The sequence below is a fragment of the Buceros rhinoceros genome, unplaced genomic scaffold (genome assembly GCF_000710305.1).
Source record: "Buceros rhinoceros silvestris isolate BGI_N320 unplaced genomic scaffold, ASM71030v1 scaffold2040, whole genome shotgun sequence".
NCBI classification, from domain to species: Eukaryota; Metazoa; Chordata; class Aves; order Bucerotiformes; family Bucerotidae; genus Buceros; species Buceros rhinoceros.
In genome coordinates this window covers 36528-61910 of record NW_010388878.1, presented here as the reverse complement: position 1 = coordinate 61910, position 25383 = coordinate 36528, and the positions used below count along the sequence as shown (strand labels likewise).

Sequence of the window (25383 nt, the reverse complement as noted above, 5' to 3'; positions counted from 1 at the left end):
TCCCCCCCACCCTTTCCGTATCGCTATTAGCAGCTAATCATGTGGCAACAAGGCATTATCGTGTCGTGTCATAAAAAGAGTTAAAGCCGCTCATTCACACAGCTGCTTCAAGACCAAGGTGAACCAGATCAAGAATAGTCCCTAAGATGTATTGTACTGAGTGGTCTGTACATGAGGACTGCTCAGACACAATGGCAGCGTTAATGTCTGTTTTCAGGAAGAAGAGTATATTTTTAAAATTCTGATAGTAGCCTTAATGTAATATGCAGACAAATAGCAAGGCTGAAACACTGGTTGTGAGCTCGTCCTTAAGACTGTGGGATATTGACAACTTAACGTGTAGCTGTTTCATGGTTGCCTCTATAGTGGGACATTTTTATAATATTATAATTACATTTGCCCTCATCTGTTGCCTTGAAAAAGGGTTGACAGAAGCAAGTATGGGCATTGATAACAGGAAGTTAATTCATAGCTTTGTTTAAGGGTCTTGAGTCAAAAAAGAGGTCTTTAGCAGTGGTAGTAGTATTGGCAAACTGGAAACAGTACTAAAATTTATTTTTTCTCTCTACTTAGCACTTAAGAGTTTTGGCGAATTGGATATTGTGCTAAAATCTGGTTTACTGTTATGCTGCTTAATCACTAAATAAACATATAGTGCTGAACAGAAGGGTGTCACTTTACGTCTCTATCCCTCCAGTTACAGGCAATAATGAGAAAAGAAACAGAAAGACCCATCAGATCAATACCTGGCTCTGACCCCAGCACCACTGGCAGGACTTTGGGGTTTTTGGTCATGGGTCAGTTTACATGACACCAGGCCTGCTGGTGGTAAATGGGGTACACCTGTCTCAAAGAGGGAAAAGGATCTTTGTGCAGGAGTTGGGAGGGCTCACAGACAGAGCTTTAAACTAGATACGAAGCGGGAAAGGATAAAACCAGGCTCACTGGAGATAAGCCTGGGAGCAGCACATCAGTGTTTGTAGGACAGTGTGCTACTGAGGTCCTGAGGTCTCCCGTAGCATTGGAGGTAGCAGATGGAAGTCCATGGAACAGCAAAGACAAAAGGGATACAGGTGGGGTAGAAAACACAGATTAACTTGGGAATGGTCAGGTAGAAATTAGGCCTTCTTCCTCCAGGAAAGTTACGGTATCAGTAGCCCAACTGAAGTGCATCTACACTTGCCTAGGTACAAATGCCTACAGCATGGGCAACAGACAGAAGGAACTGGAAGCCACTGTACAGCAGGAAAACTATGATACAGTTGCCATCACAGAAACATGATGGGATGATTCACACAACTGGAGTGCTGTGTTGGACGATTATAAACTCTTCAGAAGGGATAGGCCAGGAAGGAGAGGCAGTGGAGTGGTCCTATACTTTAGGGAGTGTTCTGATTGTCTTGAGCACAATGATGGTGACGATAGGGTAGAGTGTTTACAGGTAAGAATCAGGGGGAAGGCCACCAAGGCAAAGATCATGGTTGGAGTCTGTTATAGACCACCCAACCAGGATGAGGAGGTAGATGAAATATTGTATGAGCAGCTGGAAGAACTCCCACAATCACTACACTTGTTCTTGTGTGGGACTTCAACTTACCGTGTTTCTGCTGGAGATACAATAAAGGAGAAGAAACAGAGGATTGTGTGGAAGATAACTTGCTGACACAGCTAGTGAGGCAGCCACCTAGGGAAGGCTCCCTGATAGATCCATTGTTCACAAACAGAGAAGAGCTTGCAGCTGAAGTGAAGGTTGGAGGCCGTCTTGTCCACAGTGATCATGAGAGGTAGAACTTTCAATTCTTGAGGAAATAAGGAGGAGGATCAGTAGTACTGCCACCTTGGACTTCTGGAAGGCAGACTTTGGCCTGTTTAGGCGACTGGTTGACAGAGTCCCTTGAGAGACAGTCCTGAAAGGCAAAGGACTTCAGGAAGGCTGGACGTCCTTTAAGAGGGAAACTTTTAAGGCATAGGAATTAGCCATCCTGGTGAGCCATAAGACGAGTGGGTACAAGTGATGTGGCTGAACAGAGGGCTTGGCTGGAACTCGGGAAGAAAAGGGAAGTCTATGGCCTATGGAAGAAGGCTCAGGCCGCTCAGAAAGACTACAAAGATTTTGCGAGGCTGTGTGGGGAGAGAATTAGAAGGACCAAAGCTCAGCTAGAACTTAATCTGGCCATAGTCATAAAAGACAATAAAAATCATTTCTATAAATACATTAACAGCAAAAGGAGGGCTAAGGAGAATCTCCAGCCTTTATTGGGGGTAACATAGTGACCTGGGATGAGAAGACGGCTGAGGTACTGGATGCCTTCTTTGCCTCAGTCTTTCATAGTAAGAGCAGTTATTCCTGGAGTGCCCAGCCACCTGAGCTGGACAACAGGAAAAGGAAGCAGAATGAAGCACCCATACTCCATGAGGAAATAATCAGGGACCTACTACACCACTTCCATGCACACAGGACTGTGGGGCTGGATGGGATCCGCTTAAGGGTACTGAGGGAGCTGGCAGAAGAGCTGACAGAACCACTTTCCGTTTATCATCAGTCCTGGCTAACTGGGGAGGTCCCAATTGACTGGAGGTTAGTAAATGCGATATGAGTAAATGGACAAGAGGAAATGACCAAGTTGCACCAGAGGAGGTTTAGGCTAAGTATTAGGAAAAATTTCTTCACCAAAAGGGTAGTGAAGTATTGGAACAGGCTACCCAGGGAGATGGTGGATTCACCATCCCTAGAGGTTTTTAATAGATGTGTAAATGTGCTGAGCAACACAGCTTAGTGACCTGGCAGTGCTGTGTTAATGGTTGGTCTTGAAGTTCTTAAAGGTCTCTTCCAATCAAAATGGTTTTATGATTCTACGATCTCTGTACAAATATCAAACAAGTATCAACAGAACTGCATCAGTCAACATTGTGAAAGACCCCATCTGTTGATTTTTCATAGTTGCTTTTGATGCAGTCTCTTATCTTCTTCATATTGTGAGCATTAAAAAAAGTTCCCTGTATTATTGTTGCTATGTGCTATTTTTGATTAAGATAGATCATTCTTCCTATTTCATATCTGTATTCCACTGAAAATTTAAGTGGTTACACAGAGAAGAACACAGAACTGATCCAGCTTTCTACATCATACTGAATCCTGCTTGGTTAGAGGATGCGTTTCTTCTTTAAAACAGAGAAGGTAGAACTTTAAAACAGGAGGTAGAACTATTAAAATTATTTTTATTAAAGAGCTGAAAGTTAAGCATAAGTTAGCCGTACTATTAGCTAGGTAGGGACCCTGATAATCTAAAAAAATAATTACCTGTCAGCTTTGTCTCCGAAGAATACTTGATTCAGTAAGACAGTTAAGACAAAATTGTAGTGAAAATGAGATTCAACTTTATATTTAAATATATATATAAATAGGCAGACAACCATTTTCACCAGTAAGATTGTTGGAATAGATTTAAACCAGACCAAATCAGTTCCTCTTTGTGGAATTACACTTTTTAATTATATGGCTGATATTTTGGGAGTCTTGCTATTCATTGTTCACAGATAAGTTTAGTAAATGCCATTTTCTTTCCCCGTTTCATGTAAACATTGAAAATAAGTTAGTGACGTGTGACAGCGTTTGGTTACACTGTTTTAAAATTACTCTGAACACTTTTAATCCTAGGCAAACATACCAGTGTTTACCAGTCAGTGTGCTTTCTCAAGCATTTCACATAGACCTTTCAACGGATTTTTGGTTGTGTGGGGGCTTTTTTTAACTCTTTCTGCCGGCCTGTGCATTTTGCTCAAATTACTTGTTCTTTTGGACAATGAAGGATTAGAAAATCTGAGAAAGGATTTCCCTATGTGTAGTTTTTCATCGCTGAAATCACTCTGTCACCTCCTTTCGTTGGACAGCACTGGCCAGTGATCTGTACCAGTGGGAATGTTTCCTTCCTCCACCCTTTTGCAGGATGTGCATGAAAGTCATGCAGTCATACAGACTCAGTCCCTACTCTCTGTGTCCTTCCTTGGATTTAGGGAATTCTGACTCGGAAGAATTCCAAGGGATCCTTGAAGCTGAAGTATATGTGTCAGTAGCCCCAGATTACAAGGTAAAAGATACATGAAACTGGAAAAAAGGTGTAGAGTAAATCCTGGTTTATCCACTGTAAAGCGTCGTTAAGGGTAATGGTTTTCTCTACCATCGTGCTCCAAGAGAACGATCTTTGTAGTTAGCGTAATAACTGCTAAGATGGGCATTGTTCTTCAAAGATAGAAAAATAAGGAGTGTAGTTTAAAAATGGACCTAACTAACTCAGTTTTCTGAAATTATGTGTTGGCTGGCCTGCCCGTTGATTTTTGGCATTATCTAACGTAGAATGCTGAATTGAAACAGAAATCAGTCCTTTATGCCTTTGTTACTCAGCATGAAATTTGTTCTTTTCTTTCTGGGCAGATTTTCTAAGGCCACTTGGGCAAATAGTTGAAGAAATCTGTGTTCAACAAGCTTCACTGAACCATATTGTTGTTGAAGTGTGTTCTGTCAGCTATGATGCCTTCTGGTTTTCATTAAATCTGTGTGTTAAGTGAGGACAATATCCTACTCTAGATCTTTCTTCACAGGTTGATAAAAGCAAGTTAGTCTTTATTCTCCAGCAGTTACCTTTCTACACTGCTTTATTCATTCCCAAAGTAACTGTCATTCACAAAATTATTCAGAAGATTAGTTTCCTATTTGAGAAAAATAAATAAATCAGTGACTAAAATTGCACACAGTTTCTGTCTCAGGCTCCTGGTAGTTTTTTAGCTATAAGAGAAATTGAAGTAAAATTTTATTTGAAGGCAGTGTTCTATGGGATTAATTTCACAGTCTGTTGTGCTCCAAATACCTTCCAGGTAAATGTGTCTGAAACAATACAATATTGATGGGCTAATTCCTTGGTAGAATACTGAATAAATTTCTCAGAAAAACCAGTTAGTATGCAATGACATTTATGATAGCTGTATATTTAAACACATACATAAACTTCATTTTCACATCCTTCCTCTTCCTGTTTTACATGTTTTGTGCCAGAATGACCCCTCTGATTTTTCAGTAGAACTTTACTTGCTACCTCCCCTTTACATCCTTAGATCAGTCTGCACAAGGGCAAACCCAATTTATTAATTTTGAAACCTTCTTTGCCTCTGCTATATTCTCTATTTTAGAAATGGCAGCTTTTGTAGTGTTCTTCCTCAAGCCAAGTATTACTTCACTGAGGCTTGTGTTAATGTTTGAATTACCTGGAAAAAATACATTGTTATTTAGAAGGATAAGTCGTTATTTACCCTGCTTACCCTTTCTTTCTTCTATAGAGTGGCTTCAGATTGCACTTAAATATGAACAGACCCTCCCCATTCTTACCTGTGCAGGGCTGTTCTTTACTTCAGGTTCTCGTGCTGCCCAGGGAAGTAGTAGAGTATACCACCCCTGGAGATATTTAAAGGACATGTAGATGTGGTGCTGATGGACACAATTTACTGGTGACTTGGCAGTGCTGGGTTAACAGTTGGACTCGATGATCTTAAAGATCTCTTCTAACCAAAATGATTCTATGTTTCTATGCTATAGAGCTTATGAAAAGAAGCCTAAAATGTACTCCTGGAAGTTATTAATACATTAAAACTGTAAAACACTGCCACCTGCAGTTAAAATTGGTAAATATGATTTCAGTGAGATTAATAAAACAGTGAATAGATATTCAGAACTGGTTTTGATTATCCATGAGAATGTAAAGAACATTCCTTCCTCCATGTCTTGGAGCCCCAATATCACTGCCAGTGTTAGAGATAAATTGGAGTTAACAACAATGAGGAAATTTCCCTAGTGTAGACAACACCTCAGTGTCTGTATAGAGAGTCAGAATCACACTGCTCGTATCAAGGAAAAAGCTCAGGCATTTCTTTCAGAGGACAGTAAAACTCCAAATGTAAAACTTTCTAAGTACTTAACTGCAGGCCTCCAAATGATTATATAGAACATGAGCAATATGGTAAAATATTGCATTTAAAAAAGTAGGTATGATAGGTATGGTCAGTTGTCAGTGCTTCCTTAATGATAATGCAAAGTGAAGTAAACTCCACATAAAGTGAATTTTTAAGGCAAGGAGCAAGAGTTTCAGTTAAAGGAGAGTAATTTGAACGCATTCATCCTTTGGTAGCAACAGAATCAATCTAACAGAGTTTATTCTCATTTATAGAATCATAGAATGGGTTTTCTTGGAAGGGACCTTCAAATATCATCTAGTTCAACCCTGCTTTCATGGACAGAAACATTTTTCACTAGATCATGTTCCTCAAAGTCCCATCCAGCTTGACCTTTGATGGGGTGTCCACAACTTCAGTGGGCAACCTGTTCCAGTGTCTCACCAACCTCATTGTAAGGGTGCTAGACTTGGCCTTGTTGAACTTCATGAGGTTCACGTGGACCCAGTCCTCAAGCCTGGTCAAGGTCCCTCTAGATTACATTTCTTCCCTCAAGCAAATCAGCTGCACCACCACTCTACTTGGTGTCCTGTGAAAACTTTCTGAGGGTGCACTCAATACTGCTGTCTACATCATTAATAAAGATATTGAGCAGTACCAGTCCCAATAGGAACCCCCCAGGAACACCACTTACCACTAATTCCATTTGGACATTGATCTGTTGACTGCAACTGTTTAGACTGGAACTGGCCGTCCAGCCGATTCCTTTTGCACCAAGTAGTCCATGCATCAAACCTGTCTCTCCAAATTAGGGGTAAGAATGTCGTGGGGATCATGTTGAAGGCTTTACAGAAGTTGGTATAGGTGATGTCAGTAGCTCTACCTTTGTCCAGTGATGCAGTCACTCTATCGCAGAAGGCCACTAGATTAGTCAGGCATGATTTACCCTTGGTAAAGCCTTGTTGGCTGTCACTTCTCACCTCTCTGTCATCCATATGCCTTCACATACATGTGTTGTCAGCAAGGGTAGAGGGTACCTCCCAGTATTGTGTACTGGGAGTTTCCAAGTACGTGCTCACAAGGTCTTGAGGTAGAAGTCCCCAGACAGTGTCTTCTCTTGTCTGTGTGTTTTGCACTTTGTTTCCAGTCTTGTTACAACCTGCAGGCAGGCAGCATTCTTTCAGGGTTGTTACCATGGCGTAACTTAAGTCAGAAGGCACTTCTGAAGGTGTTTTGTCCACCTCCCTGTGCTCAGAACAGCTCCAGTTAGGATTATTTAAGGACCTATTCTACAAATGAATCCTGCAATAAAGAGCATTGCAACCAATTTACTTTGGGGAAGTGTTATTAGAGAAGAAACCGTAACACTCTCACTCTTTGTTAGTAGCAAATAATCATTATTCAACCTCAGAGGATATTCATAGACCATTGAAGGATCTATTAAGGGTGATAAAATCAACAGATAGTCGTACTGTAGTCCAGCACTCAGCTCTAGGGCCGAAGCGGCGTATTGTTCTCCATTATTCACAGCTTTACTGTGATTGCGCAGGTATGGAGTTCATAGAAAATAAAGGCTGCAATAAAAGAGAGTTTAGAGTTACCACAATCTAGATGCAGGTCAGGTCATTAGGCGGAAGCATTAATGGCACTGATGACTGATAACTGTTTGGATCAAGGGAAGTCATCTGTTTTTTACTCCTAGGTACTGGTTCAGTGCCATTGACATAGCTATCCATCCTGAGAAGGAACAGAGATAGCAAGCTAAAAAGTCTTAAGGATTTCACTGAAGGATGTAGCATAGTAATGGAGATCAGTGGTTGTCACCACAGAAGACCAGGAGTGAATTGATCTAGTTCCTGTTAAACTGCTGTGTGGGTGTCAACTGACATACTATAGCAACATGTACTCAGTTGCTAAGTGATCCGCAAATGGCTCAGACCTTTACATCCATTTTCCTGCTTGCCTCCGCTGCTGCCTCTTCTGTGTCCCAGCTGTTCAACACCAGCATTTGTAACTACAGAACCGTGGTGAAAGTGTAAACGTAAATGAGTCCATGGTGATGGTGACAGAAACGCACTTAGGAGTTTGACCATTTCCTCAGTCAGTCCACAGTCTTCAACTGTGAGTCTTTCTGGTTCGTGAAGATCTGCCATAGCAACATCTACAAATAACACTCTGTAGTATATTCGGTTCTTTTTGTAATGGTACTGATGTGTGATACATGGCCTTTTGCCGCCTCCTGTTTGTGTCACCAGTGCTGTAAATTCCATGAAGCTGTCATCATTTAAAGACTGTAACTGTACCCATATGCCAGGGAGACAGGCTCTAGCACGCACACAGGCAATGAATTTCCATAATTGTTTCCTTTTAGAGCTGAAGTAAAAGCTGAGTTCTTTGTTATTTTCATTATAGTCAGGACAATTTCAAGGTATTCTGATGTTTGGCATTAGATAGTAAATATCACAGGATGTCACAAGAGTGAAGATTCATCTGTGTATGACGTAGTCTTGATGGTTGCACAAAACTCATATAGTTATCCTATAATTCTACAGGTGTTCATGTAACAGGTAAAACTCCCCCTCTCACCTCCCCATGCCCTGGACACAGAGGTGATTCTGAGAAATGATCTGAAGTCAATAGATGCTTCTAACTGTAAACATGTTATAAGGATCTTTTTTAGAGAGTTTAAGGTAAATTTTGATTCTTAAATTAAAATCTGATGAAGTGATTAAATTGCAAGAGATACAGTTATCCCCTTTCCCCTCTCCTGATTATTGTCCCACAGCAGTTCCAGGACATCTACAAGTAGAAAACAAATACAACTATAGATAACTATAAGTAATCCTACAGGCCTCTTTATTATCAGTTTTGTTTCCTCTTCCTCAGGAAGAGCATAGAGCACAATATATGGTGAAGAACTCCTGTTGCAATTTGACCCTTGCAGGTCTTCATTGGATACTATTTTCTGTAGGGCCTAGGAAACACTTTGGTACCTATTGGGCAGCGCAACACTTCTTTAGTGATGTGGCTAATGTCTCCCTAGCTTTTTGAGTTCCTCTCTCTTTTTACTTCAGCAACACAACAACAGGATTGTTCAAATCTTTCATATCGGTGAATAAAAGAAATAATTTTGACAACATAGTTGGAAAAAAAATATCATTTTATATTTGAGATACTCTTGCACAGAAGAAATATGGTTTATCCTAGATTGTACCAGAATTTTTTGTCAGATTCTGGAACCAAGCTAGCTGCTCCGCAGTCTAGTCCCCTGCCTTAAACTCAGTCCATGCTTTACTGTTGTTTGTAAAAGAATCAAATAGTTTTTATTTGACCCAGACTATTAATGGCCTCTGCCTGAGTTCATAAGTATGGAGAGATGAGCAAGAGACTTTTCCCCTGGAGCAGCAGTTAAAGACTATGCACGTAACTCCTGCTGTGCTGATGCTTTGAAGGACATAGGCAGCACTGGCTTTCTACTTCTTCAGGGAATAAGCATGTGAAAAAAAGAACAGAAGAGATTCGAGCCATGCCCTGGACCACTCTGGCCTGTGGTTTCAGTGTTCTGTAAGGGGAAACCATGCTGTAACTGCCTAAGCGCTGGTGCAGCCTGTACAGGACCCAAGTAGAAAACAGCACAAAGAGAGATTGTGTCTGTCAGTTAGACTTCCTCCTTTCCCTGCTGCTCTGTGGTTAAATGCTATATTCTAATCCTCTGTTCAGTACGGTGTAAATTCATCATCACATCTAAGTGAAGAATATAAGTCAGTGAAAACGCTGCTAACTGTTCCTGGTGTTCCACATTGTTTTCTGGAAAAACAGTGTTTGTGAAGAGATGCTGGGTAGAAAAACAGTGGAAAAAATGGAAGTTCTTTACTCTGCTCTAACTGTAATGAAAGAAAAAAGAAGTACATGACTTTACAATGACCTGAGACAGGTTTGTTACAATGGTCGTTGGTTCTTTGGTGTCTGATTTTACAGTTTTCCAAACCACATCAGTGGTTTATGTAAATGTGTGTTATTAAGGTTAGAAAGTGGAGAAAGACAGACAACAAAATAAATATAAGCTTAAATGAAGTGACGACAAACAAAATGTTGATGCCTTTTTCCTCTGTCTAGACCCCTATGTTGAAAGCAGTGTTTTCATAAAACTCAGACAGAATTCATTTCCATTCTGAGTGCTTAATAGTTCCTGTCAGGACAAAACAGCTGGGAAACATATGGTATCCATTTCCCTGTATCACTTGGAAAAAATTTCACATGTAAATAAAACCAACATAAAAGTGTAGGCCTTTGAACCTAGAATCTTATACAATACATAAATAAGCCAGTACAGTGTGTTCTTTGTATTCGCCCCCTAAGTTACATGCCTTTTGCTTATTATTATTTTTATTTCTTCTTCCGAAATGTATTCTTAAGCGCTTCCAAAAGTATTAAGGTAATTTTCAAACATCCATAACTACTAAGCCATACTAATCTTTCACTTCAGACATTAATGTTGCACTGAAAGTGTATATATCTGTTTCCTTAGGAAGGTGTTCATGGCAAATTGTGTGTGTTTTGACCACAAATCAGATCCCACTGATACGCAGTTAGCACATGCAATAAATCTGCTTTGTTTAAACAGTATTCTTGACTTTAGGAATGCATTAACTCTTAGCGTACATTGAAAGGGGCATAGAAAATGCCTAAAAGGAGTTTACATTTAGTAGGTTTAATGTTGTCCCTCAACAGAAAATAACAAAATAAGGAAAACTCTTTGCCAGAGTTCCACTGATTCTGGAGATCATAAATATCACCAGCTGGGACTGTATGAAAGAGTGCAAGTTCAGTTGGATTGAGTTCAAGTTCCTAGGATTAAGAGTTCGAGTATCTTGAGCTCTCTTTCTTCTCTGCAAGTTAGATTCACTGATCAAATTTATAACCTGCACTGCACTGAGATAATGGTATGGAAGGTCCAGAGCTATATGTATGTGTGTGTGTGTGTGTGTGTGCGCACGTGTGTATACAGGTTACATATATATATATGAGGGATGGAAAGTTTGACAGAGAAGGCCAACAAAGGAGAAGTGGAAGAGAAAATAGCATAGTTGAATAGGTAGGCTTAATTTTCAGATCAGAGAATCATAAAATTATTTTAGGTTGGCAGAAGCCACTTCAAGATCATCTAGTCCAATGGACCTACTCAAGCAGGGTCAGCTACAGCAGGTTGAGCCTAGGACTGCGTCCAGTTGGATTCTGAGTATCTCCAAGGATGGAGATTCCACAGTGTCTCTGGGCAACCTGTGCCAGTATTTGATCGGCCTCACGGTAGAAAAGTGTTTTCCTGTGTTCTGGTGGAATTTCATGTGTTCCAGTTTCTGGCCGTTGCCTGTCAGAGAGCATCATGGAGAAGCACCTCGCTCCCTCTTCTTCATTGCTTCCCATCATGTAATTATACACAAGGCTAAGATTCTCCTGACCCATCTCTTCTCCCTTCTCTTCTGAACAGTCACACCTTTCAGTCACTGTTCATATGAATTTCCAGTTCTTGTATGAAAAATACATCTCCCAGAGATAACAGACCTTAAAAATTAAATTGTTGTTACTGTTGTTAAAACCAATCCACCTAGAAGTTTTGACTAACCCTTTTGTTGACCTCCCAGAAAATCATCCTGTTCTTACAGTGCATTTCTATGCAATAAAAAAGGCAGAGTGCTAACAACCATAGCTGACAGGACCACTGTAAACACCACTAGGCTCTTACTGACATCCATTATTTGATTAAAACTGTTTTGTATGTAATTGAGTACAATGTATGTCCTGCGTGAAGAAAGTTTCTTTTCTGAAGTGTCAAATTTTTCACGTGTTTTGATAGAGATGCCATTAAATCTTCTTAGATGTGAATGTGGCATGTTATCATGTAATTCTTGTTTCTGGTTTGGTCAGGTATTAAAGCATGCTATATCACATCACACGTCTGGTAGTAATCACTTCTAAATCACGTTGCTCTACTTCCGTAGTTTCCAGCAGCAACTGGAACTGTGGAGTCTCAACTCTTATTGGAAATGCACAGAAACCAACAGGAATTGCAGATGTGTGCAATAAATTCAGACCAGTGAAGAGGGTTTCACCATTAAAGCACCAGCCAGAAAGCTCTGAGAACAACGAAAGCGATGACCAGAAGAACCAGAAGGGAGAATACCAGAAAGGCAGCGATTCTCAGTCTGCATCTCCAAATGATGACCAGAGTCCAGGAGAAGGAGAGAGCCTTAAAAGCAAAAACATTGACCCTGCTGTTCTGCTTGGGGAGCTGGAGCACTATGACCTGGATATGGATGAAATTTTGGATGTGCCTTATATTAAATCAAGCCAGCAACTTGTTCCTTTTACAAAGGTAGCTCCTGAGAAAAAACTTTTGGGTGTATGTTCAACAGTGAATGGTCTTAGTGGCAAGACCTGCTCTGCAGGGAACACAGAGAGTTCGCCTGCCACTGGGACGCAGTTCTGTGTGCTGTCTCCTGTGAAAGGCGCTCAGCTGAGGAAAACGCAGCCCATTGTCCTTGATCAGCACAAGCATTTAACAGATGAATTAGAGCTTTCCCAGCCTTTAGTTAAGTGTAGCTCAGTCCATGAATCTGAAGCCCAGGGCAAGGGCTTCCTCAGCAGGACATTTGTTGATCCTCATGCTCACAAAACTGAGAAGACTATGCCAAACTGCCACCTGAAGACTTTCCACCTGCAGACAGCAGTGGCAGAAAGCAAGCAACTAGAGGAACTGAGTATGAACTGGAGCGGTGCAGGGGGCCCAGAAGAGAGAAGTGAAGAGCTGAAAAAAATTAGAAGCATCTTAAACATTGTAAAGGAAGGCCAAATATCTTTACTGGTGAGTATCATCTTTTTCAAAAAACACATAGAATAAGGGCAATCTGTGATGTGGTTTATTAAGTCAGCAAAGCTGATGAAGTGTGTACTTTGAACTACTGCCCTTTTTATCTTCTATGTTCCATAGAAATTGATCATATGGGCTTCCAATTGGAAGGTTTTAATTTTTAAATCAAATATGTAGCTAAACGAAGGTGCTGGTTTTGTGTAAAACCAGCCAAGATTTCTAGTTTTTGCAGTACACTGAAATCATGTAGAAGGCAGATGTTTTACCTATTGAGATCACTTAAATATCTAATTTAAATCTTAATTGAGTTTTGCCTTTCACAACATTTGTGGGTTGCTTTGTTCGGTTATTGCTCGTTTACCTCAGTTATTTAGAGGCTTATGATGGGAACAGAGGGGCTTCTGTTGTATTCTGATTATTATTCAGGAGAGTTTTTGCTGTCTTGTTGCAGCAGCATTCTCAGGCAGGAGCTCTCTCTAAAGCCTCGTTGGCCTCTGACCCATATGAAGTTTTTTAGTAAATTCTAGCACTGTGACTGGGCACTGTCAGTGATAGTTTCCAAAGTAACTAGATGCACGTTAACACAATGATGCAGAGAATGTGATCACCACTCAGAACAGCTAGTGGAGGAACAGTATATGTATAAGAACTGTTTTTGTTAGATTTTTGTTTAGCTTCTCTGTTTACCAGTCTAGCTCAAGCACAAAGGCACGCTGTTAACATAGCAGCAAGAACAAAGGCAGATATTCAAAGACTAGACAGAGGCAGAAGAGAATATTAGATTGGTCAGTAAGAAATAAAAGCAAACTAAATTCATCCTGAAATAGGAATTGGAAGGAAAAGAAGAGGTGGTCACAGGTAGGTAGCTGGAAGGAAAATGCATTTTTTTTTCTAAACACGTTGAAAACTCTGAATGAAGGAGACTCATCAAATAGTACTCTGGCAAGCCTGCACAAGGCTAAGAACTTGTCATTGTTACTCCTTAACTCTGTCTTCCTTCTTCTTCCATTTTCCATGTGGAGTTTCTCAATCCAATTGTTTCGTCTCAAAGTTAGGTTTGAGCAGAAATAATGTATTAGGTCATGGTTGTGTCGTGCTTCGGGTAAATATTCCAATAAATCTTTTCATGAAAACAAGCTGTCAAATAAAAATCTTCCGTTGCATATTTTAACTACCTTTTAGATAGTGCTTGACACAAGCTGCTGCTTTTGTGATCAGCAAAATTAATCAGGAAGGTTTTTTAGGGGTCATGGATATTTTCTGTTCAATTAGTCATCAATACAATGCCAAAAAAAAAAAAAAGGAGAGAAACCAAATGCAAAATAGACAGAAATTATGAAAATATTACTTTTTGCAGCTACTTCATTGATCAAACTAGTACAAAGACTTAAAGCTACTCAAGTTCTTGCACAGTTGTGTGACAGTTGCATGAGAAGGAGAGAAACTACACAGTGAGTCAAGCCAGTGAGCAACCCACCTCTAGCCTTTTGCTAATAGCAGCCAGGCTCTGGGTAGTGAAGTGAAAAGCTCCTGGTTTTGAGTTGTTAAAGAACATGCCTGTGGGCAAACATCTTTGTATTTGGTTTGTGTCTTGGGCTGTGAGACTTTATCTTCTGTGTATCTTTTTATCCTTAGTTGTGACTAACATAATGCTTTTTTCAACAGCCACATTTAGCGGCAGATAATCTGGATAAGATCCATGATGAATGTGACAACAATCTTTTGCACGTAGCAGCATCAAAGGGTCATGCAGAATGCCTGCAACATCTCACTTCTTTGATGGGTGAAGATTGTTTGAATGAACGAAACATTGAGCAGCTAACTCCAGCTGGATTAGCAATAAAGGTAAGTCTCTGTCTTCACTGTAACATGACATAAAGGTTGGTTTCTTTCTGTGATGGCAGTTAAGTAATACATCCAGCATAATGTTATTTTTCAAGCATTTTGTTAAGTGTAAGCGAAAAAGAGCTGTTGACTGGTACCACGTAAGCAGATAAAAATGGATTATTATGCAGGATACAATATCAGATGCACAACGTTAGCATTTTATACATTGTTGTCAATGCATTCATTAAGTTAACTGGCTCTAAAAAATTTTTTTATATTTTAAAAAGCTTTCATTCAGGCCAAACCCAGTTGTTTCTTTAGAGAGCATAACAATCTCTTGTTTTTTACAAATATAGGTATAATCTTGTAAAAAAAATGTGAGAACACTTGAGAACACATTTACAAAGCATGTCTAGAAAAATCGCGTCAAAGTTAAAATGTCCATGTTGCAGAACAATCTGTTAGGAACTGCAAAAATGAGTATCAAAGCTTACAGGAAAAATGATTGTCTAGGAAAATGTGAAAAATATTGATCTTTCTGTGCTGAAATAAAACATAGTGGTGAACAGGAAGACTGATAATTTAACCTTACTGATTCCGGTTCTGTAGAGATCGAATGGTTGAATGCCATTCCTTTTAGCCACTACTTATCTTAAGAAGAACAAGGAAAGGAATGAAATACAATACAAAGTTTCTGTTTCTTCTGGGGTTTCATTGTTACTTGCTTCTTGGGAATACTTTAGAAACTGGCAGAGGACTGGTGGATTCCAGCCTGCGGGTATGCATTCTGAGACGTCATTTCACTAAGCTGGGCGTGCAAGTTTCGGAGTTGGGGTTTTTTTTATTTATTTTCAGGGACAAGCCACATGAATAAAAAATTAAACTGGTACCTAGTTGTGCTGATGAAATGCTATTATAGAGATAAGGTATTTAGCTTCAATACCTTGGTCCACGTCCAGACAGAATAGTTACAGTCTGCCAATTTAAAGTCTTAAAATTTCAGTTGGAAATCGCTCCTTTTTTCTTCAGCCTAGGTATATAACGTGTTTATAAGCCAATAAAACCTTTTTCCTTTTTCCTCAGAAATGTTGCCTTTTTTAATAAATGGTTCCTTTACTTTCTATAATACTCGAGGTTACTTCGACATTAACAGAGAAGTGTGTAAATGTATTTCTTCACGTAAGTGAAGGTGCTTAGGCCCAAGTGTTTCTAATGATGACCTGCATGGCTGGACTTGCCTTGGATCATTGCAAAGTTTTGTGAGAGCCTTAAAGTAATCTGGCATAACTAAGTGTTGTAGCTCTTGATCCTTACTCCCAAAGTGGTTTTGCACAGTGATAGGATGGATTTTATTCTTTTTGCTCTTAGTTCGTACCATTGTAACTCCCATAATGTTACATACCATGTGGGGTGTGCACTTATGTTCCACAAGAGTGACGACTACCTGAATGGAAGAAAACTTTATGAAGGAATACAAATTTCCATGGGAGAGAAATTCAACAATTTAGAAATGATGTCTCTAAATGTTCCAGTAAGGAATAAGCTAGTTAAAGCTAATTATTTTGATTCAAAGCCTCTTTCTGACCTTGAGCTATGAACTAGAGAGTGAAAATGGGGCAGTATATTACGTGCCCGGTCACACTGTCATATTGATAGTTTATTTTAACTTAAATGTGGAGAATTCCTTTCCACGTAAGCAAAAATATCTTATTTAGCAGATACTTAATTTTATTAATTCTTTATCTTAGTTTTAAAAATACAAAAAATTTTTACTCAGTTGTGATACAAAGAAAAAAAATTGTTAGTCATGCTTACTAATATTTGAACCAAATATGATGAGGAGGATTTTTGTAGGATCATAAAAACAATAACAGTAGTTTCAATGTTTTACTTCATTGCTGAACTTTACAGAAATAGAGGACAGTTTCATAAAGTAAAATGACATGCATTTTTGAGTTTCTATGCATACAGCCACACAACATTCTCCTGGAGAAACTGGCAGCTCATGGCTTGGGTGAGTGTACTCTTTGCTGGGTGAAAAACTGGCTGGATGGCCAGGTCCAAAGAGTGGTGGTGAATGGAGTTAAATCCAGTTGGCAGCTGGTCACCAGTGGTGTTCCTCAGGGCTCAGTTTTGGGGCCTGTCCTCTTTAACATCGTTATCAGTGATCTGGATGAGAGGATCGAGTGCACCCTCAGTCAGTTTGCAGATGACACCAAGTAAGGTGGGAGTGTTGATGTGCCTGAAGGTCAGGAGGCTCTACAGAGGGATCTGGACAGGCTGGATTGATGGGCTGAGGCCAGTGGTATGAGGTTCAACAAGATCAAGTGCTGGGTCCTGCAGCTGGATCACAACAATCCCCTGCAGCTAAAGGCCTGGGGAAGAGTGGCTGGAAAGCTGCCCAGTGGAAAAGGACCTGGGGTTAGTCGACTGGCTTGGTTTACAGCCACCTAAATACGGGACTGGCTTGGTTTACAGCCCCCTAAATACGAGCCAGCAGTGTGCCCAGGTGGCCAGGAAGCCCAGCAGCATCCTGGCTTGTATCAGCAACAGTGTGGCCGGCAGGAATAGGAAAGTGATTGTAACCATGTACTTGGCACTGGTGAGGCCACACATCTAATACTGTGTTGTTTTGGGCCCCTTCGAGAAAAACACTGAGGTGCTGGAGCACGTCCAGAGAAGGGCAACAAAACTGGTGAAGGGTCTGGAGAACAGCTGAGGGAACTGGAGGAAAGGAGGCTGAGGGGAGACCTTATTGCTTTCTACAACTACCCGAAAGGAGGTTGTGGTAAGGTGGGAATGAGTAGTTCTCCTAAGTAACAAGCAATAGGACAAGAGCAAATAGCCTCAAGTTGTGCCAGTGGAGGTTTAGACTGGATGTTAGGAACAATTTCTTTATAGAAGGATTTGTTAAGCATTGGAACAGGCTGCGCAGAGAAGTGACAGATTCACTGTCCGTGGAGGTATTTAAAGGATGTGTAGGATGTGGTTCAGTGGTGACCTGGTGTTGATGGGTTACTGCCTCTTTCAGCTAAAAAGATCCTGTGATTCTATGATTATGTGATTACATACGGAAGTGAGAAGACAAATACCAAGTTAATTTTACTCAAATTTTTATTTCTCCCATATAATTTTAAATGGGTCAGTGTTTATTACTTTCTTCTCCTTGTTTTTAATAAAATAAATCTGAAACTTGAAATGGCTATTTATTTACTTTTTACAATCAAGTTTTCCATTTTATGCACACAAACAGCTTTTTCTGCTACATATGTTGACCTTTGTGAGGTTTTGACTGAGGAATTGAAATACCTGTTTCAGCTACAAAGAACATAGTAACCTTTATGAACATGAGAGTTGAAAAATGAAGTAAAAGCAGTCTGGACTGTAGGTCATGCCAAACTGCATTTACTGAAGTATCATTGCTGAAAAGTGGCTGCAGCAAGAAAATATGCTAAAAACTCTTGCCTTTACACTGTGCCACAAGCATGCGCTGAATAAGATGTTCATCTGTTCCCACAGCATCTGCATCGCACTTCAGAGTAACTTGCAAACTTCTAGGAGTGTGCATAGCAGCTAAGGAATCCTGAGACTAGGCTGTAAAAGGTGTCCTGGGCAAGAACCATCTCCGTGTTTGTGTTTGTACAGTATCGATTTCAGATAGGTCCTAGTCCATGACAGTTAGGTGTTCAGATGCTACGTGCATGAGAATAACTTAGAAAGTATGCATTTAAGTAGTGATCAGTGAGGACTTTTGTTTATAGGGAGACTGTTCGCTCTGCTCCATCACATGATCTCATCTAGTCATTGACACTTGCTCTGCAAGTGATGGAAACAAAACTATGGTTTTGCCCTGAACCATCTGAGACCAGAGTCCAGATTTGGTATGTAATACTATTTTCCTGCCACTTTCGCATTGCCGCTTCCTCTATAATCAATAGTCAAACAATAACTGAGCCAGGACAGCAAGATAAACAAGTGCATTACATGAGAGCAGATAAAAGAACATACTTTTTTTTAAAAATGGTGTTTCATAACATTTTAATAATTCTGATAAGCTTTCCCCTGTTTAGTAGATGTCTTTAGAACTGAAATAACCAGAATTTAAATTTCTTTTTACTTGTTTAGAATGGTCAGCTGGAGTGCGTTCGATGGATGGTGAGCGAAACAGAAGCTATTGCAGAATTAAGTTGCTCTAAAGACCACCCAAGCCTTATTCATTATGCAGGTTGCTATGGCCAGGTATGTCTTTCATTTACTTTTTCAAATAGATTGTTTAGATGCTCATACGGTAATTTCAATTTAAAGCATGTTTATAATTTTGTGGCTTTTAATCAGACTGTTCCTAATTAGTTCAAATACAGAAAAACCCTTTCCCACTTCATGTGTATGTTTTTTTCAGTATTTCCCCTCTGAAGTCTTTTTCTAGATTTTTTTAATTTATTTTAAGCTTTAAGTAATGGCTAGGAGAAGATCAGCTGGCCTATTAGGCCCAAGAACAATCCCAAGAACATCTAAGTAGACTAGCTGACATGATCCCTAGAGGACCCCTAGGACACATCAGAAAATCATCAGACATTTTGGGATAGTTCACGTTCTTTTTCCAGGAGAGACTAATCTCAAAAAATTTTGGCAAACTGTGACAATTTAGGAGTTCAGTATATTGGCAGTGAAGTATGGTGAAACTTGAACAGCATCTGTCTAGCTCTAGACAGTGTTATTGAGAATTGCATATAAAAATGCGTTGTAAAGCAATCCTGTCCCACACCTAAGTTATCTATAATTCTAATGATGAGAAACCACGGAAGTACAGCATTTCAATGGTTTGCTAATGTCTGGGGAAACACACCACTTAATCACCCCACATTCTCTTCCCACAAAGTCTGTTTTTCCTAAGTAGGCCTTGCAATAACCCCGCTTCAAAGGACGTTCTCCAGGATCTGCTATGCGAGGAATAGTGATTGGTTATTCTTCTCTAATTTCTTTGGCAGATGAGCCACTTTATCAGGCAGTTTCTTCAACAGACATTAACGATAAATGCAGAAAACCTACTATTTTTTAGCTAATGCTTTTTTTCTTACTTGTTAAGAGAGAACAAGCAAAATGTAACCACTAATTTTCTTTCCTGTACAAGTGTGGTTGTCTCATTCAGTGCTGTACAATTATTGTGGCATATATCTGCTGTTAGCTCATCCTGTCCAAGAATGAATTTACTGGAGGGAGAAAGAAAGAGGGCGCAGGTTTGGAAATCTATGGAGCAGGAAGTCTTCCCTTGTCTCCTGCTGTTTCCGTGGGCACATAGACACCCATCCTCTGCAAAAACGTCCATTGCCTTTTCTCCACTCCCTAGTATGCAGCTGTTACTGGTGCAAGTTAGGACCCTGTGGGATATACTGATTGATTGTGTCCTGCTTTCTGTAGCAAGTTTGGCCTGTAAACCTAGCACTGAATATAGGGAGGCTGGAAGCCAGATCAGAACTGGTTTCAAGAAAGACGTGTTTGCTACTGGGAGGAAAGAGTTTGGAACAGAAAGGTTCATGTGAATTTACATTCGTATCGTCCATTGATTAGCTTAATTTTGTCCTCATCTCTATAAAGAGATTTATACAAATTAAATCCAGTGAAGCTTAGGGAGTGTTTAGTGAGCTATACTGTCTACTGCCAGGGACAGATCTGGCACACTTTATCTAGATTTTTTTCAGAGCGGGATGGAAGCTCTGCCAGTTAAGAAACAACAGCTACAATCAGACACACGTGAAGTTTAAAAGGTGATGCATAAATTGTCGCCAAATTTTCTTAGTTATCTAAATGCCAAAGGAAGTTCACTTGTAATGTAAGTTATCTTTTTTTGTTAGATTCCATAAACATCCTGCAAACATGAGGGAATAGAATCTGAAGGGATGCCAGACTGTATTACCCAACTGTGTTTAGAAGAAAAAAGACTCTGAGAAATTCAAATGCGTAGTTGGCACTGTCCTCGAAGCTTTAATTTATTTTACCATTACTTACACGAGAGATAATCCATGTAAACACTGGTCTTGGCTGAATTACAAGAGTAATATTTTTACTAGGAAGATCTGTTATTGTATCAGTTGCTAAAAGAGCCGGTCCATCCATTGTTTCCCCAGGCATTAGACATGCACACCTTATTTTTCTTCAATAAATATAATTTAAAATGGGCAGCAACAGGGAGTTCGCAGCGAAGCTCCTATGTTAAAGGTCATCAAACCATAGTCATGGCCTGACTCCAAAGACATCTCAATGATACTTTATTTTTTCAGTGAGAGAGAAACCACGTAAGTTCGTCTGTTGGAAGAGGAGAAGAGCTTAAAGTCAACCTGTAGCCTAGTCAGCATCCCTCCTAGCAAGGGCTTCTTTAAACACGGAATTATGCCAGAAGCAACTATGGTTGTTGGCAGGTTTCTCCATGCCAGCCATGGGTACGTGGTAGATTGTGTACCAGCTGTCTCTGGCAGTGACCATGTGACAAGAGGGAGATGGTGATACTGTCCCAGATACACATAGTACATCCTAAGAGCTTCACAGGCCTGTAATTTCCTTCCAACACAGATACTATGGTAGCGTGGACTGCACAGTTCAGAGGCAGAGGATGGAGAATGCCAAGGGTTTTTTGCCGCTGAGCTCCAGAGAGTCTAGCAGGCCTTCGAGGAACAAGAGCTACAGCATGGCTGAGGACCTAGAAGGGGTTATCTGCACTACTTGATAGTGGTGTAGTGCTGGAGAGTGCGGTGGGGAGTAATGTGTGACATTCAGATACACAAATGCCTAACAATATACCTTTTATGAACCTCAGGATGTTTACATTTCAGACTGTCATTTTTGAAAGGATAATGTGTTGTTTTCACTTACTCCTACTCCTGTGAAGGTGTACTGGAAAGGGCAGCTTATTTAATTAATACCGAGTGACAGGAATAGGATTACCTGTAGATTCAGTACTCTTCATCATGCTAATACTGCCATTTTTAGGCCATTTAATGATTAAATGGTCTTCATTACTTGTTTTTTCTGCTCCAAAAGCCAGGTGATGGAGCCAAAGTCTGTAGCGTGTACCAAACCAGAAATTATATATTGTGACATTTTCCCAGAATCTTTTTTTTAGGGGGGGTTGAATTATTGTATTGAATTATTGCCAGAGAGATGTTATAGACTGCTACAACTTAAGACCATCATATGTCTTAAAATTATCAGATATACTGAATAATTTGACAGTATTTATCAGTTCCTGTTACATGACAAATATGTGATTATTTTCCATTCTTAATATCATGAATTTTCTTAATATCCTTCATTTTGCCTGAATACAGTTGATGACTCTAAGCCCATTCTTAAGGACAATTATCTTCCAAATATATAATGTGTTACTAAAGTGATATATGATATATTTTGCTCTATGCTGTTTTCATTTGCTCTAGGTGTAAGTCAATAAAAGAATTGTTTTCTTTTTTTATGTCAAGGATAAATTTGTTAAAAAACAGTCATTTGAGAGAAACACAAACTGTTTGAGTTGTCCTCTGACTTTGTGCCTGTGATCAGTTGATGCACAAACAGTCCTAAGTACAGATGACTGCATTTAGCCAACCATATAGGCACTAGATTTTCATGTTGATGAGATAAATGACTAGAAAGCATCATTTGCTCCACGTTGATTGTGATCATAGAATTACAGAACATGCTTACCGCTCTGGTTCCTGTTACATTCCAAAGAAATATGTAATTTCAAAGCTATAGTTGTCTTCCAATTCTACAGAGGAGTTTTGCTAAAATATTTTTCTTTTAATTATTAAAACATAAGGGCAATTCATAGGAGTAGTGTAATCTTTCTTCACTGCTAGCCAACACCACAGGCATCTCGAGAAATTGCTCAAAAGTGTTTTGAAAGGGATATGTGATCTGAAGTAATCTCTCTATGCTGCCTGTCAGCTGTATTGGGTATTCAGCCAAGGAGAAGTAAAAATACCTATCCCTTCACCCTCTAGTAAAAACAAATCTGCTGTTAAGTGGAAATACGAAGAAGATAAGTTCCAGACAGACTAGCCCTCTGAAGTAGTAAGCAGAGACCCAGGTGCTTGAATGGGAAGAATCGTTTGGAGGAGACCTAAAAGAGTCTGGGAATCCATCTCCTTTTCCTTGACATTAAAATTTCTGTGTTACTTTTATACAAAAGGAGTTTATACCAATCGTTGCTAGCTAGAATTTCCTTTCCTGATTTTTATTTTTTCTCTTCTCTACCTCCTTTTTTTTTAACTCTTTTTCTTTTGATTACTGCTTCGAGTTCTAGACATGCTTTCAGTACTGTTATATTTAGGCTCACTGCACTCTTACAGACCCATGAATCAAACTGTGGGTGACTATAGACTTCGGTATCACTGAAACTACTGAAGTGCTGCAGGTTAAATCTATGCTTTGGTGTGTGCTTCACCAACACTAGAGTCTATAAAACCCTTTTGAACTAGAGCTCCTAGCCAGTATAACACATGACAGATATCAAGGGAAGATAACAAAAAAATTTTAAATTAAAAAGTCTTAAAGCTAGAAAGTAATTTATTCTTTTCAGCTATTCAGATGCAAAAACTGTACAGCTGTAGTCAGCTATCCTTTAATGGACCTCACCTTTTTATGCAATCTACACCTTTATTCTAGATTTTGAATATGTATCACATTCAGGAGGGCACAATGAAATTTAGTATGGAGAGACATGGAAGCTTTCTAGAGAGAATAAGATTTTTCCAAATAAACTGCTGGAGAAAATAACTAAAATAAGCTTAGTGCACTTATATAATCTCTCCATCGTGAGAAAAGAACACTCATATAAATGTCTATTACACCTGCATACACACACAAAGAGCAATGTTAAAAAGAACTAAGTTGGCACCTCAGTCTTGACTTCCAGACTTTAACTTGCAAGTTGTGCTGTCCAAGTCTCCCCATACTTCACAATATGCAGGCACATACAAATTGTCTGTTAGTCAACACACTGAGAGATCAGGATAGAGAGTTTTCTTGGTTTTAGTTGTGTGGCTTCTGTTAGTGCACAGAGCCTAATCTGTCTCAGATTTCCTCTCCAATGTACAGGCATGCATGGTTTTTAATGTAAAATTTCTCAGAATGTGTTACAGCACTCATGTTTTTCCTGTTATGTCTTTTTATAAAATGAAGTATTCTGGTTTATTTCCTTGAAAAAAAAAATCAGAGGAAGACCCGTGATACACTAAGTCCTGCAAAGTTAGGAGAGACTGAAAACAATCTTTGGATAAGTACTAGTAACAGGTGACAGAACCAGTGTTCCCCTAGTAAGTTTAGATTTTCATTATTTCTTATCTTCTGTGACATCTTTTCTCCCTCTCCCTAGGAGAAAATCCTTCTGTGGCTTCTTCAGTTTATGCAAGAACAAGGGATTTCATTGGATGAAGTTGACCAGGATGGAAATACTGCTGTTCACATAGCTGCTCAACATGGTTACCTAGGATGCATACAGGTAGGAGTGATAACCATATCAGAACCCTCTTCATATGAAACTTAAATGTCAACAACCATTAAAATGATTATAAGAGTTCTTACAAGTGGGAATAATTATCAATGCAGTAAAATAAACTAGAAGGAAGAACTTTAAACTAGTAGACTCAGGCTGAAATACTGAAAAGGTCTGGGTTTTTTTGATTCTAATCTCAGTTATGCTGTTGTTAGCCTAAAGTAGCTGTTGTATTGCGAGAAGAAAGCATGATTGTGGTGTTTATACATAAGCAACTAATGTGTATGGATTCTTGTTACAAAAGGCCAACCAGTGTAGGTACTTGTTCTGACACTTTGCTTCTGTTTCTTTTTCCAGTGAATGGTTGTAGCTTTCCAGCTTAGAGGAAGTCTTCTGTGTTGAAGGATTTCCACTTTGAATAAACCATCCTTTCCAGACTTGTAATCTTTGAATGTATCTATGCTGAACAATAGGGAGTAATGGTGATTTCTAATTCTCAGTGAAACAGCTTGGCCACTGAAAGCAGTATAGTTCTGTGGCATAGAGCTGTCGTGATGGGACAGCCTACGCAGCTATGAATAAACCAGCTGGGGTACCAGTTTGGTGCAGACATACCAAGAAAGCCGTAGGGTTGGCTGGATGGCTAAGTGAAGCATCTCAGCCTTGCATTGAATTCCAGATATACCCTTTGTCCATCAAAGTTACTAGAACCATTAGTCACAGGAGTACCTTACAGTATTTTATGTTGTCGGCATTTTGAGTGAAAGCTGTTTGGAGAATAAATACTAATAAAATTATTCCAGGAGATTGCAGAAAGTTATTTGAGAAACAAATTAGTCTTTCAAGAAGAATAGACAAAAGAATAAATAACCACATGACAGAAAGGCAAGAAATAGAAATCAAAGCAATCAAGGCAAGTAGGGCAGGAAAACATGTCTAAGAGGAAGTAGTAATTCTCAGAATCTAAGGATTCAGATACTTAACAGTAAACGTGTTAATCCTGTTACCACACATGAACTGATCCATAGCGCCTCTTAGGACACTGCAAATACAGACTATTTGTAATAGTTCAACCCCAAAAGAAATACAAATAGTCAATTCTCATTAGCTAACCTCTTCTGAGAGCTAAATATGTTTGTGCACTTTGTTATGTTGAAATCACAGATTCATAGCTGCTTATTATTATAGCAGTCTATTTACATATCTGGACGCAGAGAAAATAATTCCATAAAAGGCAGCTTGAGAGTCTTACACAATTAAA

At 39.4% G+C, this 25383-nt stretch overlaps 1 protein-coding gene across 1 annotated transcript in view; it reads left to right on the top strand.

Moving 5' to 3' along the window:
- SNCAIP (synuclein, alpha interacting protein) overlaps positions 1 to 25383 on the top strand; it is a 54408-nt gene that overhangs the window by 10626 nt on the left and 18399 nt on the right. Inside the window, exons 3-6 of the mRNA XM_010131722.1 lie at positions 11940 to 12802; positions 14474 to 14653; positions 18761 to 18874; positions 24003 to 24128. Coding sequence (XP_010130024.1) covers positions 11940 to 12802; positions 14474 to 14653; positions 18761 to 18874; positions 24003 to 24128 — 1283 coding nt within the window. The remainder of the gene's footprint in view (positions 1 to 11939; positions 12803 to 14473; positions 14654 to 18760; positions 18875 to 24002; positions 24129 to 25383) is intronic.